Source organism: Erythrolamprus reginae, chromosome 2, assembly GCF_031021105.1.
Source record: "Erythrolamprus reginae isolate rEryReg1 chromosome 2, rEryReg1.hap1, whole genome shotgun sequence".
NCBI lineage: Eukaryota > Metazoa > Chordata > Lepidosauria > Squamata > Dipsadidae > Erythrolamprus > Erythrolamprus reginae.
The window spans coordinates 249,809,183-249,829,211 of NC_091951.1; the positions used below are offsets into that span (position 1 = coordinate 249,809,183).

A 20,029-nucleotide genomic window follows, 5' to 3' on the forward strand; every position below is an offset into this window, starting at 1 on the left:
TTGCTCTTTTTCTTTCTCTCTTTTACCTTCCCTTCCTCTATTTCTTCTTTTCTTTCTCCTTCCCACCTTCTTCCCTCCCTCCCTCCCTTCACTCATTCCTCTCTTACTCTCCCCTTTCATAAGTTTCCTTGCTTCCTTCCTCTGTTCCTGTCCCTTCCCCCTTTCTTTCTTTCTTTCTTTCTTTCTTTCTTTCTTGCTCTTTTTCTTTCTCTCTTTTACCTTCCCTTCCTCTATTTCTTCTTTTCTTTCTCCTTCCCACCTTCTTCCCTCCCTCCCTCCCTTCACTCATTCCTCTCTTACTCTCCCCTTTCATAAGTTTCCTTGCTTCCTTCCTCTGTTCCTGTCCCTTCCCTCTTTCCTTCCTTCCTTCCCACCCTCCGTCCATTCATTCACCCATTCCTCTCTTGATCGCTTAAAGCCGGGCCCTGGTGCAAAAAGGGTTAGGGACCTCTGTCCTACAGGATTGGGTGGCAGAGAAGTTGAACATATGTAAATTTAAAAGTTTAAGAAAGTTTACAAGTTAAGTGAAAGAAACTTCATTATTCATTTATATGTACATGTACATTTCTTCATTAAAAACATGTCTTTCTGCATAATTTAGACTAACTTTGTGAGTTTTTTGAGGGCTGGAACCAATTAAAATTATTTACATTAATTCCTATGGGGAAAAGTCATTCGAGATAAGAGCTGCTCGACTTAAGAGCCCAGGTCCGGAACGAATTAAACTCGTATCTCGAGGTACCACTGTATAAGCCGAGGTTAGAAAATGCAGTGGCTACTGGTAACTTATAAAAATGGAAAACAATAAAATTACATTAATTGAGACATGTTTTAGAATATTTATTTTAAAGAAAACCAGTAAACTAGCTCTGTAAATTTAAAAGAGGGTAAACAAATTAACAATATTAACAATACAGTGATCCCTTGATTTTCGCGATCTCGATCTTCGCGAAACGGTATATCGTGATTTTTCCACCCGATGACGTCACTCTCTTCCTTCCTTTCTCATCTTTCTTTCTCTCTCTCTTTCTCTCTCTTGCTTCTTCCTCTCTCACACTCTCTTCCTCCCTCTCTCATCTCTTTCTTTCCTTCTCTCTCTTTCTCTATCTCTCCCCCTCTTGCTGGCGGGAAACCCCGATTCGGCTCCTCGCTGCTGCTGCGCTACCGAGCAGATCAGCTGCTGGGTGGCCAAAGGAACCTTCCCTGGGTCTTCCCGGCCGCCCACACAAAGGGGAAACCCTGGCTCCTCGCAGATGCCTGCCGCTCGCCCGCCCGCCAGCAAGAGGGGGAAGACCCAGGGAAGGTTCCTTTGGCCGCCCAGCAGCTGATCTGCTCGGTAGCGCAGCAGCAGCGAGGAGCCGAATCGGGGTTTCCCCTTTGCGTGGGCGGCGGGGAACGCAAACTCCACCATCTACGCATGCGCGGCCATAGAAAAAAAGGGCGTGCATGCGCAGATGGTGTTTTTACTTCCGCAACCCTACATCGCGAAAAATCGATTATCGCGAGGGGTCTTGGAACGGAACCCTCGCGATAATAGAGGGATCACTGTAAATTAAAAAGTAAAAAAAGTAGCTCGATCAGCAACAAAGCTAAAACCTAAGAGTTAAAATCCTTCAAAACTGGATTCCTTCTCATCATTAATTGGATTTACATTATTGTTCTGTTTTTATATATGCTGTGAGCCACCCTGAGTCCTTGGAGAGGGATGGTATACAAATCCAATTAAATAAATAAATAAACAAACAAAAAAACAAACAAACAAATAAATAAGTGTATCCAAAGAAGAGCTTCAGCATTAGCTGCTGTGAGGTTATCAGCATAGAAAACCAAACAGATAGATAGATAGATAGATAGATAGATAGATAGATAGATAGAGATAGATAGAAAGATAGATAGATAGATAGATAGACAGACAGATAGACAGACAGAAAAATAGATAGACAGACAGACAGACAGACAGACAGAAAAATAGATAGATAGAAATAGATACAGATAGATAGATAGATAGATAGAAAGAAAAATAGATAGATAGAAAAATAGATAGATAGAAAGATAAATAGAAAGAAAGATAGAGATAGATAGATAGATAGATAGAAAGATAGATAGATAGATAGACAGACAGACAGACAGAAAAATAGATAGATAGACAGACAGACAGATAGAAAAATAGATAGATAGATAGATAGAAATAGATACAGATAGATAGATAGATAGAAAGAAAAATAGATAGATAGAAAAATAGATAGATAGATAGATAGATAGAAATAGATACAGATAGATAGATAGATATATAGATAGAAAGAAAAATAGATAGATAGAAAAATAGATAGAAAGATAGACGGATAGAAAAATAGATAGATAGATAGATAGATAGATAGATAGATAGAAATAGATACAGATAGATAGATAGATAGATAGATAGATAGATAGATAGATAGATAGATAGGGAGACAGACAGACTAGTGAGACAAGCAAAACTTGCTAAACACAGACAGCTCTTGTGGTTTTGTATCCTAAATATGCAGGTCCTATTTAGAATCAAACTCATTTTTAAAATATGTAAAATGCTTCCCCTCATACTTGTTAATTGAAACTTGCTCTCAAACCCACTTTATAAAAGGCAACTTTTAAAGATCCACAAACACACTTTAGGAATTCCTGTCTAGCTCTGCCTCATAACACATTATTAGATCGTATCCAAGCAAGGACAGCAACTACCACAAAATACCATTTTTTAAACAGTTTAAATCTTTTCAAAGGAGGGGGAGGAGAATCAGACAGCAGGGGGCCTTTTTAATCCAACTAAGGGCAACACAGAGAGAGCAAGGAATAGTTAAACGTGTTGACAAATACTCACATGGAGGGAGTAAAAAAAAAACCCTGCTGGTTTCAACGAGGAGAAAAAGAGGCATTTTGGCTACACACCCACTCCTTCAAAGAGGTAGCTGGCATTTTTCACGGGGGGGGGGGGAGAGGGGGCACGCACGCACACACACGCTCGCCCTCCAAAATTCATCCTCCCCCTTTTTCTTTGTTGCCTTGGCTTCCCTTTCATTCACACGCCCACCCCCACATCCTGCCGACTCACACACGGAGGGAGCGAGGAGTAAAAAAACCAAAAACCTCCCGGTTTCAGCGAGGGAAAAAGGAGGCTACACACCCGCTCCTTCAAAGTAGCAGGCATTCTTCGCAGGATGGACGGGCGCACACACAAACACACACACACACACACACACACACAACCTCACTGGCTTCCCATCGCCTTTTTTTCCTCTCGCGCGCCATCGGAGCTGTGGGAGGGGGTAGGGCTGGTGCCTCCTCTCCCTGGCTCAAGCAAAGGAGCCAGCCAAGCGCTTCAACCGCTCTGAGGGAAAAAAAGCAATGGGAAGCCAGTGAGGTTGTGTGTGTGTGTGTGTGTGTGTGTTAGATTCCTGCTTCTGTCTTCTCTCCACGCCACCCCCCACTTCACCGGCTGGTGCCTTCTTTCCCTGGCTCCAGCAAAGGCGCCAGCCAAGCGCTCCAAGGGGAACAAAGCAATGGGAAGCCAGTGAGGTCGTGTGTGTGTGTGTGTGTTGGATTCCTGCTTCTGTCTTTTCGCCCCCCCACACCTCACTGGCTTTTTCCCCCTCTTGCGTGCCGTCTGATGGCTCAAGCAAAGGCACCAGCCAACTGTAGTCCCGAGAGCTCCCACCTTTGCAGGTAGGAAAGCAATTTTTTTTTAAAAAAACCTTGAATTTGCCTTTAAGGCGCCTCCTTGGCGCCGGCATCGTTCCCCTGCGTCACCTTTCTTTCCTAATTGAAAGTTGGAGCCGCGTAGGGTAAGAAAAGCAAGACCTCCACAGCCCAGTCCTACTACTGGCACTGCTAAGCACTACATATTTCCCTATATATAGACAGTGATGCCCTCCCAAAGGCGCCCCTGAAGCTACTTCAGCCGGGACTTACCATAGCTTCCTCACCCGCCCAAGCCAGCAATGCCTGCCGGGCTCCCGCATAGTGCCCCCTTGTGGTGACTTGCCAGTGACCCAAGTATAAGCCGAGGTCATATTTTTCAGCCCATTTTTTGGGCTGAAAAACTCGGCTTACACTCGAGTATATATGGTATGTCATCGCCAAACTAATAATTTTTGCAAATAAATAACAAAAAAAATAATTATTGTTAATAAATAATTATGTTTATAAATATCAGGATCACTAAGTGTCTCATTCCATGGTGAGTACCAGTAATAATGGTGAGTAAATGGTTGTTAAGGGAATGGGAAATGGTAATTTAGGGGTTTAAAGTGTTAAGGGAAGGCTTGTGATACTGTCCATAGCCAAAAATGATGTATTTACTTCCGCATCTCTACTTCGCGGAAATTCGACTTTCGTGGGCGGTCTCGGAACGCATCCCCCGCGGAAATCGAGGGAACACTGTACTCCATAAATTCCTGCTTATGTTTGGAATTTGGTTGTAAACAGTCATGCAGGTAGTCCTCGACTTACAACCATTTATTGTTTTGTGGCTGTTCTGAGTTATAACAGCACTGAAAAAAGTGATTTCTGATCGTTTTTCACATTTTTTGTAGCTTACCATGGTACATTAAAATTTGACTGTCCCAAAAATCAACTGGACTTTCTTGGGGTTTTTTCCTTTGAAAATATTTCACTTGTCAGAATTGAAGAAGCTCTTTGGATGAGAAGTGAAATGTTTTCAAAGAAAAAAACCTCAAGGAAGTCTAGTTGCCTTTCGGAAAAAGCACCTTTGGGACAACCATAACCTGGATGATTGAGCATCTCCATAGACATTAAAGTTGACTTAGTACCAAAAATTAAATCTGATAATCGGTTATGCATTTTTCAGGTTGAAAGTTAACCAACAAAGACCCATCTGTTTTTGAATTTACTAAGTTGCAAGGCTTTAATATAACTTACTGTGCAGTAATAAAAATAAGTATATCACTGGATCTTAGCTATTCACATTTGTTTTCTTCTCTCTTTTGAAGAACATGTCTCTGGCATGTTCTTCACATTCCATTAAAAGCAAAATAGTGATTCGCCAACAATTGAACTACATCATAAAATCAATGCAGGAGTAGATTTGGATTTGATTTGCAGATATTTTTTTTCCCTTTGGAACAGCCGCACAGTATTTTAACTTTTAGTGGGGCATATTGCTAGTTCTAAAATCATTTGGAGGTCACATGTGAAGGGAGGATTAAAGCAGTTTTAGAAAGATTTGATGGCCCCTTTCAGGATTAGGTGAAACACAAGGACTGGTTGAAAACAGTTGATTGCAACAAAACGCCCCTCCTTGGAGTATCAGGCGGTTGTGATCTTTAGAAGACTATCCCCAGCTGTCAGTTCATGCATGGCTACGTAGAGCTGTTTTGCTGGCAATATCAATGAAAGGTTGTCTGGGATTTTAAAACAGCTGCAGTCTGGCTTTCCAGAGAAGGTGTCTGCTTTAAAGTTTAAGGATGAGGTGCTTTGTTTGGGTCAATGAATTTTGAACAGTGGCTTTGTCAAATGCATTGCTCCACCCCACTAAACATTTCTGCCATTATCACTTACAAAATAGTCTTTATTTTTGCCATTTGAGGACTAAAAAGGCTACAATTTTCTCCTCAAATATTTTTCTATACTAAAAACAAGGAGCTCAATTCCTATTCCCTTCAATTCACTGGACAAATTTCCCTGCTACATGATAATAGTGTAAGCAATGATGCCTCTAAAATTGAAGTCTTTTGTTTCTATTTTAGATTCCTTGGCAGTAGGAACAACAAAGCTGAGTACAGCATCTCCACATTTCCCTTTCTTCTCCTCTCTCTCCCCTACTTACTCCATGACTGTCATCATCTCCATCATCTCCAGCTTTGCAATGGTCATAATTCTCATTATTACAGTCCTTGTTTGTTGTCGGAGACGCAAGCAATGGAAAAACAAAACAAGGTAAGTGTTGGTAAATACAATCAGATTAGCAAAATGAAGAAGGACATCAAGTTGGCTGAACTGAAGAGCTACTTTAGTGTTGTGATTAAAGTGCTAATACCAATTTATCCGAACTGGTCCAAACCGGTTGAATACCATCTCTGGTAGTTAAGTCTGGGATGCTATGTGGCAAACGCTTAGGTATCTCAATTCTAAAGTCCCACCATAATTTAGCTTCTTCGCTTTCTATTACTTCATCTGTTTTGTAGTTGCCCCAGTTTTTGCTTTCAGGCAAATGGTATTTCTTGCATATCTTTGTTTATTAACTCTTCTGTTACAATCCTCTGCTGTTGCATTTTCATGTGGGCCACAAATGGGGGTTATGTGGCCCGAAATCTTATAAAACTAGAAGAATCAGTTTAGAAAAGGAAGCTTTTGGTATATTAGGCAAATTTAGCCTTTTGTTTTATAAGTGTTATCTTTAGTGTGGAGTGTCATGGAGATAGATGCTCCTAAGAGTATTACTGGAGACAGGATTACATACCTTAAATCAGGGGTCCCCAATCCCTGGCCCATGGACTGGCACCAGGCTGCCGAATGCCAGAAACCAGGCAGCAACCAAGCGAAGTCCCATCCATGGGATGCAGTCAACATGTGAAGCCACCCCGGTCCAGTCCGGTCCGCAGAAAAACCTCTCTCCACAGAACCTGTCCCTGGTACCCAAAAGGTTGGGTGCCATTATCTTAAATGACTGGGAAATAAATAACCTCCGAGTTTAATTTGTGTTTTATCAAAACGATAACATTCCTCTATTTATTAATTTATTTATTTAGCACATGGCATGGACTAGCGTTCTAAATTCAAATTTGTATTTATATATCATATTTATAACATTCCTCTATTTTTAACATATTCCATATATCCTGGCTGAATGGACACTAGAATTTGGAGTCACAAAAATGGTTGGTTGGTTTGCAAGACTTTTTCAAATTAAGCCACAGATTCTTTCTCCCTCGTTTCATTCCAGAGAATTTGCGCCACCCGCTTTGACAACTCTTCCTTCGGAGCTTTTGTTGGACAGGCTGCACCCCAATCCTATGTACCAACGCATGCCTCTACTTTTGAACCCTAAATTATTCAGTTTGGAATATCCACGGAATAATATTGAATATGTGAGAGATATTGGGGAAGGTGCTTTTGGTCGTGTCTTTCAAGCAAGGTAAATGAACTGTTAACCAGTCATGATTTGGCAGCTGTCACGGAATTTAAAGTCCTGCAGAGCCTGAAAATAGGGACCCATTTATATTAATTGTATGTCACCGAAAGACGATGTGAATCAATGTTAGTTATATCTGTCGCGGTTTGTGAGTGATTAAAATCCGTTAAGATCTTAATCCCGCAGAGCCGATGGATACAAGCCTTAGTCATTTGTTCAAACAAGATATTTTTATTATAAAAGCAGAAAATAAAACATGTCTCGAGGGACAACTCAAAAATACGTCTTCACATGATGGAGGATACAAAGAAGAGAAAAAAAACAATGAAGAAGAAGGAGGAAGTGATGTGAGATTTGGCAGGATATTACATCATAATAGGAGGATCTTAGTAAGGCACACATAGTTAACTCTTTCATTACTGAGGGCTGGCAAATATTCAGCATGACAATATTTATTTATTTATTTATTATTTAGATTTGTATGCCGCCCCTCTCCGCGAACTCGGGGCGGCTATATCCTCATAAATATCCTCATAAACTTCTTTCCAGTTAGAGAACTTTCCCACTTATCCCAGATACGTTAAGGCCTTCGCTGCTGTGGTACCATTTTGATTAAGGGGGAATTCTGACTTGGATGCATTTAGTCATGATCTCACAAGAAGCAGCTTCATCCATTGGCTCCTCAAACACTAAATATCTGCCTGTTCCTTGCATATTGAGCAGAATGACTACTGGAGGAATATATTATCACTAGAGAGTATAAGAATGATTACTGTGGTGACTTTATATCACCATGAAGAACAGTTGCAAGAATTAGGTGTGCCTAGTTTAACCGAAAGAAGGATTGGGGTGACATGATAGCAGTATTCCAATATCCCAGGGGCTGTTACAAAGAAGAGGAGGTCGACCTATTCTCCGAAGTACCTGAAGCCATGACAAGAAGCAATGGATGGAAACTAATCAAGGAGAGAAGCAACCTAGAAAAAAGGAGGAATTTCCTGACAGAACAATTAATCAGTGGAACAACTTGCCTCTAGAAGTTGTGAATGTTCCAACACTTGCGTTCAGTGGTTATAGGTGCTCCAACAGGTTTTTAAGAAGAAATTGGATATACATTTGTCTGAAATCGTATATGGTTTCCTTCTTGAATAGGGGGTTGGACTAGAAGATCTCCAAGGTTTCTTCAAACTCTGTTATTCTGAGTAAAATTAATCTAAATCAGGAGTGTGCAACCCTAAATCTGTAGATTGCATTCAGCCACCCAAGATCTAATTTATTGTCCTCCATTCTTCAAGCTTGGCTGGCTGGAAAGTTTTAGGAGTTGAAGTCCACCCATCTTAAAAGTTGCTAATATTGAAAACAGTGGTTTAGACATAATCCTGTCATAAGGCAATTTATTGCAGTAGTAGTTTATTTAAAGTACTAATCTTGTAATTCAACTGCTACAGGAATGGCTTCCATATCATCTTTGGTGACAGAAAACAGAAATAGTAAAACCTAATATGGTGCTAAAAAATGTAATACAGTAATACCTCGTCTTACGAACCTAATTGGTTCCCGGGGGAGGTTCGTAAGATGAAAAGTTCGTAAGACGAAACATTGTTTCCCATAGGAAACAATGTAAGATCAATTAATCTGTGCAACAACCCCCCCCCCGCCAAAAACCGCCGCCGCCCGGTTGTCACCTTTTGAAACAGCCGGGGGTGCTTCCCAGCGACCTCCTGAACCCGAACGCCAAACCCGAACTTCCAGGTTCGGCGTTCAGGAGGATGCCGAGAAGCCCCCCGGCTGTTTTCAAAGGTGACAGCCGGGCAGCGGGGCTTCTCAGCGGCCTCCCGAACCCGAACTTTTGCAGAACTTCTGGGTTCGGTGTTCGGGAGGCTGCCGAGAAGCCCCGCCGCCTGGCTGTTGTCTTTTAAAACAGCCGGGAGGGCTTCTCGGCGGCCTCCTGAATGCCGAATCCGGAAGTTCGGGTTTGGCGTTTGGGTTCAGGAGGATGCTGAGAAGCCCCCCCGCTGTTTCAAAAAGCGACAGCCGGGCAGCGGGGCTTCTCGGCGGCAGCGGTGGCGGGATCGTAAGAAGGAAAAAGTTCGTAAGAAGAGGCAAAAAATTTCTGAACCCCGGGTTCGTATCTTGAGTTGTTCGTAAGATGAGGGGTTCATAACATGAGGTACCACTGTATATAAAATAATAAAGTAATTTTAAAAGTAGTGAAGTCATGCTTTGAAGAAAGCTTTAAATAATTGAAGACTTGTAAATAATTCTTTCAAATTGGAAAATTTTAGTTTTGTGTCTGCAAAATTCTGAATTTTATGTTTTAGCTCTAGAAAGCACTTAAGATATCCCCATTCAAATTAGAACCCAGCTGAATTTCCATTGTTCCAACTGCTCAAGGAAGTCCCAGCCTTTTCCTCGTCTCTTTCTCCCAGAACAAAATATGTTGCATGTACATTAAAAGAGATTCCTGTGGCTCATCATCAGAGCCCAACAGTTTCCTGAAGACGTTTCATTAAGCTTAAATATTTGCAAAGAATTTGAGGCTCTTGGTTGCACAATTACACAGGCCTGGCTTGCAGTTGCTTTGCCACTCTAGGTGATTTGATTTCAGACTGGCATTTTGCCTTTTTGCTGGCATTTGACAATGATGTGACATTTGCTGTATTCAGCTGCACCTGTCTGACTTCCGTATGGCCAGAACAGTTATCATAAAAGCTAGAAATATGTTTTGGAGATAGAACCATTGAATGGCTCCAGACAAGTAAAACTGCTTGACATTTAAGCCAACAGCTGAGCAGGTGGTCTGTATGCACTTACTGTTCCTTACTACATGTAAGTACAGAGAGTTACTACATGACTAGGATATCTCTTCCTCATGGTCAGACCAGATATATCTATTAATGTAAGATAGAAGTAGAAATTCCTTTCCTAAGCTTTAATCGTATGCTGCTTGAAGTGTGGTCCTAATTACCAATTGCTCTGCATATTTTCTCCCCCCCCCCATCATTAACTATTTGAACTTCGGGAAGGATACAAATAAATAGAATTATGAGTAGTGATGGGCGAACCGAACCCGAACAATTCAGGTCTGTACCGAATTTTGCGATGTTTGGTATGCCGAACATGAACCCGAAATTTTTTGAAACTTCGGGCAAAGTTCGGGGTTGCGTTTGGCGTTCGGAGGTTTGACATCACCGGCAGGTTGCTAAGGACGCCAAGGTGATCACTTCCTGGAAGTGATCACCTTGGCGTCCTTAGCAACCTGCCGGTGACATCAAGGCTCCGTCCCCGGAATCTCTTTGTGGGAGGGATTCCGCAGCTCCTTGAAAGGGAGGTCTTCACGTAAAAATAAACATTGTTATATTTACGAAAAAAGATACCGCAGCGGTGCTGCAAGCAAAAGGCGGTCCTTTCACGTAAAAATAAACATGTTTATTTCCATACAATGCTAAAGTAAAGTTTGTAGTTTGCAGTAAGATAGATATGGGATGGCTATAGTAATCTGTTCTATCAGTCTATAACTCATCCTCTTTTTATTCTCCTGTCCCAGTTAATCATGACAGTATAACAACTGATGTCTTGAATTTGGGGAGTTGCGTTCCATTAAGGATTCCACCCGACCTGTAACTTTTCTTTCTGCACCTTCCCTTAGGGCTCCTGGACTGCTTCCTTATGAACCCTTCACAATGGTTGCAGTGAAGATGCTTAAAGAAGAAGCCTCAGCAGATATGCAGGCTGATTTTCAAAGAGAGGCGGCTCTCATGGCTGAATTCGACAATCCAAACATTGTCAAACTTTTAGGTACCAAAGCCAATCTTCCCTGTTTCCCCCCTTTTGTAATGTGTATTTAGAGGATTGGCTTACTTATATAGACAACCATCAAAGATGACTTACTGATGGAGGAGTTGGTAGTACCAGAACCTGAGATTTGACCTGGCAAAGCTTTTTGACCTGGCACTTTAGCATCTTGTGCAAAATCACTTGCAATTTTTGAGAGTCTTCTTGATCTCAAGCAAATATTTCAAGGGGCCCAACACTTCCCTTCGCTTTCTTTCCATAATACAGTGCATCATTTTGATAGTCTCGTTCTGGCCCTTCTCTGTCATTTCCCACCAAAGGCTATTGAGGGTTGCAATCAGAATCAGAACTGGTTTTCACTAGAAATAACACCTGATGGTTTTGTTGTGTCTTCCTCTGGATGAAAGAATTGTCTATATTTCAGAAGCCAAAAAAAAAAAAAAAAAAAAAAAAGGAAAGAGAAAACAGGAAATAGACTATCTGCTGGAGAAATGTGTGTGTGTGTTTATTAACACCATATTGGATATATTAGGAAAGGCCAAAGGGTTATGGGACTGCTGAGCATCCTTTGACCCAAACTTTCATGTGGACACTTTTCTTGGAGTCAGATCCAGATGTTTTCACACTAAGAAATGCTTACTTTTTCTTTAAAAGATAGTTGAAGGCACTAACAAAAATTCAAACCCAGCTAATGAATGCTGATTAGAAAAATGTTGTAAAAATATGATCAATATTTGTACATTTCTCAGTATTCATTTTTCCCAATTTAGTAGTATTAACAGAGGATTGCATACTCTGATTATATGACTAACAAAATCCATCAACGATGTCCAGTGCCCTCATTTAAATGAGTATGAGTTTAATTGATCATTGGATGAGAGAAAAGTATTTTGTATATGCTTAGGTGATTTCTTGTTTTATCATTCACACATTCCCTCTCATCCAAAGCTAATTAAACCATTCAGTTGTGGTTGAATCCATTGTTCCTGGAAGCTAACATGTTTTAAAAAGTGGAATCTGTTTGCTAGAGAAAAATTGATTTTGGGTAATACAAAAGAAATGGCTTTCGGAATTCTTTTCAAGGGAGAGGAAAGCATCTTTGCTATTCTCAAAGAAGAGATGTAGTCCAGGCCATTTGTTTTGCAGATGAAATTATTTCATATTTTCTTTATGTTGCCTTCTCTCCCTCCCTCCTTCTCGTCTTCTTTTACCATCAATTCTATTCAATTCAATTTCAATTTATTAGATTTGTATGCCGCCCCTCTCTGAAGACTCGGGGCGGCTCACAACAACGATAAAAACAATATTACAATGGCACAAATCTAACATTAAAAATAACCAAAAACCCTATCATAATTAAAAACCAAACAGCACATACAACCCAAACATAAATAATAATGAGCCTGGGGGAAGATGTCTGAAATCCCCCATGCCTGGCAGTATAGGTGGGTCTTACGTAGTTAACGAAAGGCAAGGAGGGTGGGGGCAGTTCTAATCTCCGGGGGGAGTTGATTCTAGAGGGCCGGGGCCGCCACAGAGAAGGCTTTTCCCCTGTGGCCCGCCAGACGACATTGTTTAGTCGACAGGACCCGGAGAAGGCCAACTCTGTGGGACCTTATCGGCTGCTGGGATTCGTGCGGTAGCAGGCGGTCCTCAAATGGTTATTTCTACCCTACAAATCATGATCCTTTAAAACATCTGCTTTTCTTTAGAATAACTCTTCTCTTTTGTGGATTTAATTTAATCTATTTATATTTAATTCTAAGAGTTTATATGGCTGCCCATCCCATGGCAGTGATTTCATAGAAGAAAATGCGAGCTTCCCTTTTGATAGCCCATCCTTGCAATTTCCCAGGGAACTGTTAAGGTACAGTTCTCATCCCATCTGGTAAGCCAACAATGTGCGGTGAGGATAATATGTATTCAACTGCGAGAGGAAACAGTGTACAGGCAATCCTTGACTCACCACCATAATTGAGACAGAAATTTCTATTGCTAAGTGAGAAATTTGTTAAGTGAGTTTTGCCCCGTTGTACAACCTTTCCTGCCACAGCGATTAAGTGAATCACTGCAGTTGTGGAGTTAGTAACACAGTTGCTACAAGTGGACCTTGCTCCCCCATTGACTTTGCTTGACAGAAGGTGATCACATGACATGTAACCGTCATAAACAGTTGCCAAGCATCTGAATTTTGATCATGAACATGGGGATGCTGCAATGGTCATAAGTGTGAAAAGCGGCCATAAGCCACTTTTTTCAGTACTGTGGCAACTTTCAATAGTCACTAAATAAATTGTTGTAAGTTGAGTCTACCTGTATTATGAGACATAAACTATGAAGAGAACCAACAGGTACCACCACCCCCCCAACTCTTCTCTTTTATGGCATATGATCGTGATGGCGACCTATGGCACACATGCCACAGGTGGCACATGGAACCATCTCTGAGGGCACACAAAGTATTGCCCTGAGTCAGATCCAGTGCATATATGTGCACTGGCCAGATGATTTTTGACCTTCCAGAGGGCAGGGGGAGGCCATTTTCACGCTACCCAGGCTTTGGGAAAGTCTCCCGAGGCCTGGGGAAAAAGAAAAATGGCCCAACAGGCCTACCAGAAGTTTGTTTCTGAACTTCCTGTAGGCCCATTTTTTCACCATCCACAGGCTCTGGAGGCTTTCCTGAAGCTTGAGGAGGGAGAAAAATGGCCCAACGGGCCTACCGGAAGTTCGGAGGCTTCAGTGAGGCCTGCGTACATGCAGGGGGACAGCATGTGTGTGGGGGAAGGCATTGCATTATGGGTGTGGGCATGTGCATGCATGCGCCCTTTTAGCGCCTGAGCAAAAAAGGGTTTGCCGTCACTGGCATATGAAATAACTCTTGCTTATGATGAAATGATGCAAACCAATCTTGTTGATCTAATAGAGTTTCTTGGTTTCAGGGGTATGTGCTATCGGGAAGCCCATGTGCCTGCTTTTCGAATATATGGCGTTTGGAGACCTGAATGAATACCTGCGCAACCGATCACCACGCAGCCTTTGTAACCCAAACAACAACAACCTTGAGCCAAAGGTCAGACCCTCCAGTGTTAATGTGCTCACTCTTTCGTGCACTGACCAGCTCTGCATTGCCAAACAAGTAGCAGCCGGAATGGCTTATCTTTCAGAACGCAAGTTTGTGCACCGGGACCTGGCTACCAGAAACTGTTTGGTCGGAGAAAACATGGTGGTTAAAATTGCTGACTTTGGTCTCTCCAGAAATATGTACTCGGCAGACTATTACAAGGCCAACGAAAACGACGCCATCCCCATACGTTGGATGCCGCCAGAATCTATCTTCTACAACCGTTATACTACGGAATCGGATGTCTGGGCCTACGGGGTAGTCCTGTGGGAAATTTTTGCCTTTGGCATGCAACCCTATTATGGGATGGCTCACGAGGAAGTCATTTATTATGTAAGAGATGGAAATATCCTGTCTTGCCCGGATAACTGCCCTCTGGAGTTGTACAACCTCATGCGTCTTTGTTGGAGCAAGTTGCCTTCGGATAGGCCGAGCTTCGCAGGCATCCACCGTATTCTGGAGCGAATGTACGAGAGGGCAGTGGCTGCTGAACAGGTGTGAACGGTTCTCCGAAGCAAGGGGCTCTGAAACTGAACCCTTCAGGTGTATTGAATGACAAATCTGAGAATTCCCAGACAGACTACTGTAGCCCTAAACATGGGGAGGAGGGGGGGAGCAATTGGGTTGGGAAAGACAATTCTTGAAGGCAGCATGTCCTTTTATCTTTCCTGAATGTTTACATTTGGAAAAAGAAAGAACTTGCACATACCACGCCATCTGTCTTTGTCATTATGATTCAGGCAATGTTTCCCATAGGAAAGAGAAGCAGGGTCCAAAAGAGACATCGTTGCAACTTTTTGTTTTTTTAAAAAAATCCCCAAATCATTATCTAAATATAATTTTTAGTTTTAAAACTTTGAAATAACACGTTTTGCTGTGCACCGGAATCCAATAGGGCTAGATAAGACATCAAAACCACCAAACAGTGGTTTCTATGATTGCCAATTTTAGTTTAACTATCATTCTAACACAGAGGTCTTCAAATATGGCCACTTTAAGACTTGTGGACTTCAATTCCCAGAATTCTGTACCAGCATAGCTTGTGGACTTCAACTCCCAGAATTCTCCAGCCAGCACAAGTCTTAAAGATGCCAAGTTTGGGAACCCCTGTAAATCTAATAGATGTTTTGATTCAAGGAATGGTGGTTGCTGAGTCAAGTGGTTGACCAGTTATGTGCCAGCAGATAAATGTTAACTTTCCTTAACTTTTCCCAGCACAATAGACTTCTCATAATAAGAGCTAGTTCTTAGCAAAATCTTTCTAAAATATGATAATTTGAACCAACTCATTTCAGCTGCAGGTGAAATCAATTTGTTCTATGACAAATATCTTTGTTTTTTGATGGTCCAGGTATATTCCAGGATCTAACACCAAAGTTCAAAAAATGTCAATACACTTTTTCTATTCTACTTCTTCAAAATACAACTTTCCTTTCCATAAAGAGTCTATGGAGATTCTTAGTCATCCAGGTCATGGTTGTCCCAAAGGTTCTTTTTCAAGAGGCAACTGAACTTTCTGGTTTTCTTTGAAGATGTTTCGCTTTTCACCCAAGAAGCTTCTTCAGGGAATACTATTTCTTGCCCTTTTCTGATACCTCTAGTTGTAGACTCTGTATGGTATCTGAACATTTTTTCCAAGGCTTTCATGGTTGCTTGACCAAGTGCTAATCTGTAGCATATTTCTTGACTGTTTATTCCTTCACTGTTGACAGTTGATCCTAAAAGGAAGAAGCTGCCCACCACTTTGATATCTTTGTTGCCAATTCTAAGGCTATTAGTTCTATTCATACCATGAGTTTGTTTTGTTCTACAGTTAACTTCAGTTCATTGTTTCCATTAAGCTGAAAACTAGTGGCGGCAGGAAAGAGGCAACAATGAATTCTACTTCTAATCATGTTTCCATACATCCTCACACACATTCTGTACCTCACATTCATCTTCTTAAAGGACGTTTTGTTTAAAGCTAGTTTCAGCAGGAAATCTTGCTATTTTAATCCATTAAGAAAATTTAGAAACAACTGGTTTGCATTTTCTCTTTCTGAGATGCCTCACAAAGCTGCCCATTACCAGCTCCTTATTTTCCTCACTGAATCCCAAATATTTCTAGGACGCCACATCTATTGATGGATGGATTTCTTAACCAAACATCAACGCCCTGTTGGAGGCTTTAAAAATGGTGTCATGCAAGTGGTGAAAGGTAAATAAATGTTTTCACAGCTTTTTTCATAATAAAGCCTTCATTGGTATACTGTGAGCTGGCCTCAATCTAGTGTCTTTTGGTGGTGATGTAGTGGTAGAGTTGAAAAGAAAATGTGGCTCTTTCTAGCCTAGCATTCCATCCTTTGTGGGATTAGTGAGAGTCAAAGTCTATGATGCTTAGTAGCTTGTGGTTGCAAAATAGCATAGGTTCTTCTAACTGTGTGGAATACTAGTTCGCAGGTAAGATTGTCCAGTTTATCTGCAGAGCTCCAGGTTAGGAAAGACTTCTGAAATCCTTTCTGGCAATTAGGTAAGAGGGAATAAACAAGGACAAATCTTGTTTTGTATCTTCCAATGGTGAATACTATTGTACAGATAGATTAGGAGCGATTGTTTTGATTAAATAGTGTCTTGATTTCAGAAATTTTTATTGGTTTATCCAAATACAAGATGAACTATAAAAGAAAATAATGGGAAAACAAGGGAGAGAGATGGGAAGGGAAAAGTGTAGAGCAAAGGAAGGAAGGAAGAAAAGATGTTGACTTCTGACTCCTTTTGGTGCAGTAGAATAAGACAAAGCCTCAACTTTTACTTTTATATAATAGTATTGTTTCTCTAACAACAAACCTATCTAATTGGCAAACCCCAAAATCAAAGTTTCAAAATCAAGCACAAAGTCCTAAAGTGGTTTCCAGGTAGAAACAAAATTCATTGTGTTCTTTTCTTCAATCAGAGTGGTCAATTTAGCCATCTCTGCTGGCTCCATCAACTTTTGCAGCCATTTATCCATTTTGGGAATCAAAGTGTCCTTCCATTTTATGGAAGTAATTCTGCTGTCATCAACAAATAATATATAGCATCAAAGTACCATTTCCCCCCAGAAATCTTTTCCCATTAAACCCTCTGGGTTTATTTTTATATTCATTTTAACAATCTTCTGTATTAAAATGTGACTCCTACTCCAATATTTCTTTGCTTTGTCACATGTCCACCAGATTAAATACTGTCTCGAGGAGAGATTAAGTTGCCTTTCTGTTACCCCTTATAGTTTTCTCTCTTTTGGGGTTTAATATTTGAATATATCTCATGCTATGTTCCCACCCGTGTCATTTGAACTTGTAGAGGTAGGTGCAGTTTCATTTCGTAGACTAGATCATTGCTGTTTTACTGATAACATATCAAGTTTCTGAATTACGATATCAGTGCAGTTAACCAAAGCATACCCCAAAACAAGAAATTTAAAGTTTATGCTTGGATTTAAATACTGGATGGTGGCGCAGCAGGTAGAATGCAGCAGGTAGAGTGCTGTACTACAGGTCACTGAAGCTTACTCTAGATCTGTAGGTCAGAGATTCAAATCTCATCACCAGCTCAAGGTTGACTCAGCCTTTTGTGGGGGCAATATGCTGGCTCTTTTAAAAAGTGTTATTGCTAATATGTTGTAAGCCGCCCTGAGTCTAAGGAGAAGGATGGCATAACCCCACCCCAGGAATGAATGAATAAATAAATAAATAAATCCAAGTGGAATCCAGAAAGGGTCAATTGACAAGTTTTGTGGTGGACCTTAGCTGCAACAATAAATATTTGTTAGTTTTGTATAACCAGATATCAAACAGTGAGTGACAAATCAGAAACAACTACTCATAGAAATGATTATTATCATCTGCCCTTTTGTTTAAATACAAATGCAAAGGATCTCACAAACAGGAACAGCACAACTTTTCAGGCAGCTGAGATGCACACATTTATACAATAAATGTTTTCAATTTTCAAAGGCCAAAGTCTAGAGCAATTAGGGCTTTTTGTATGACATTAACTGGGATTTGATGGGGAGGTGCAAGTTTTCTTTTTTTCCATGGCTTTGCCTACTATTGCAAAGATGCTATATCAAGGGTTAATTCTGGAAATCAATCTATGCAATGTATAAACTTGTTTCTAATTTTATAACTTTCATTTCATACAATATGGAAATAAACTTTATTTTACATTGATATTGGAGACTTATTTTGAATGGCATATTGTCTGCTGTGGTTCTCTTAAAGGTGATATTTATGAAAAGCAAAATATAATTTGCTTTCTGTGTTCATGTACTAACAAATTATCACCAGATTTTGAAGCAAGCCTCCTCCCTGTCAAGGTTCAAGAATGGACTCAAAATATATTTATTTAGTCAGGCCATTAACAATCTTAATATGTTTGTTTAGAATTCAGAGGGGAGTGACATAACGGTTCTTATTTAAATGTTTTATTATTGTTTTTGTAGCATTTTTCTAGGCCACCCATAGCCATTAAGGAACTGGATAGCATATAAACTTGCTAAACAAACAAGCAAATATATTACTTTTTTTTAAATATGAAGAATTGTGTTTCTGCAATTTGGTTGGTTAGTATCAGATTTCCAGAGTGTAGTATATAAATTGCTGGCCTCTGTTCTAAATGATTTTTCTTACAGCTGATTCTATATTTGGTTTGAATAATATGGAATTTGTCCCCAAAGAAAAGGTCATGGGAAGATATAATAGATTATATATACAGTGATCCCTCGAGTTTCGCGATCTCGATCTTCGCGAAACGCTAGATCGCGATTAAAAAAAAATTTAATTAAAAAAAAACCACTTCCGGGTTTGGCTTCGGGAGTCAGCTGGGAAGCGGCGCGGCTGTTTTAAAAGGTCGCAGCCGGCCTGGGGGGCTTCCCAGCACCCCCCGAACCCCGAACCCGGGTTCGGGGGGGTGCTGGGAAGCCCCCCAGGCCGGCTGCGACCTTTTAAAACAGCCGCGCTGCTTCCCAGCTGAGTCCTGAAGCCAAACGCCAAAGGCGAACTTCCGCGTTTGGCTTCAGGACTCAGCTGGGAAGCGGCGCGGCTGTTTTAAAAGGTCGCAGCCGGCCTGGGAGGCTTCCCAGCACCCCCCCGAACCCCCAACCTGGGTCTTCCCGGCCGCCCACGCAAAGGGGAAACCCCGGCTCCTCGCTGATGCCCGCCGCTCGCCCGCCCGCCAGCAAGAGGGGGAAGACCCAGGGAAGGTTCCTTCGGCCGCCCAGCAGCTGATCTGCTCGGTAGCGCAGCAGCAGCGAGGAGCCGAATCGGGGTTTCCCCTTTGCGTGGGCGGCGGGGAACGCAAACTCCACCATCTATGCATGCGCGTCCATAGAAAAAAGGGCGCGCATGCGCAGATGGTGTTTTTACTTCCGCAACCCTACATTGCGAAAAATCGATTATCGCGAGGGGTCTTGGAACGGAACCCTCGCGATAATAGAGAGATCACTGTACAGTGATACCTCGTCTTACAAATGCCTCGTCGTACAAACTTTTCGAGATACAAACCCGGGGTTTAAGATTTTTTTGCCTCTTCTTACAAACTATTTTCACCTTAGAAACCCACCGCCACTGCTGGGATGCCCCACCTCCGGACTTCTCTTGCAGGCGAAGCTCCCGTTTTTGCACTGCTGGGATTCCCCTGAGGCTCCCCTCCATGGGAAACCCCACCTCTGGACTTCTGTGTTTTTGCGATGCTGCAGGGGAATCCCAGCATCGCAAAACCGAGTGCTACGCTGGCAACGGAAGTCTGGAGGTGGGGTTTCCCAGTGAAGGGAGCATCAGTGAAATCGCAGCATCGCAAAAACACAGAGGTCTGGAGGTGGGGTTTCGAGGACTTCGGTGTTTTTGCGATGCTGAGATTTCACTGATGCTCCCTTCGCTGGGAAACCCCACCTCCAGACTTCTGTTGCCAGTGTAGCGCTTGTTTTTGCGATGCTGGGATTCCCCTGCTGGGATTCCCCTGCTGGGATT

At 41.6% G+C, this 20,029-nt stretch overlaps 1 protein-coding gene across 1 annotated transcript in view; it reads left to right on the forward strand.

Moving 5' to 3' along the window:
- MUSK (muscle associated receptor tyrosine kinase) overlaps nt 1–14,649 on the forward strand; it is a 62,712-nt gene extending 48,063 nt beyond the window's left edge. The window contains exons 14-17 of the mRNA XM_070736245.1: nt 5,742–5,931; nt 6,938–7,129; nt 10,776–10,924; nt 13,861–14,649. Coding sequence (XP_070592346.1) covers nt 5,742–5,931; nt 6,938–7,129; nt 10,776–10,924; nt 13,861–14,543 — 1,214 coding nt within the window. The 3' untranslated portion in view covers nt 14,544–14,649. The remainder of the gene's footprint in view (nt 1–5,741; nt 5,932–6,937; nt 7,130–10,775; nt 10,925–13,860) is intronic.
- Nucleotides 14,650–20,029: the final 5,380 nt, after the last annotated feature.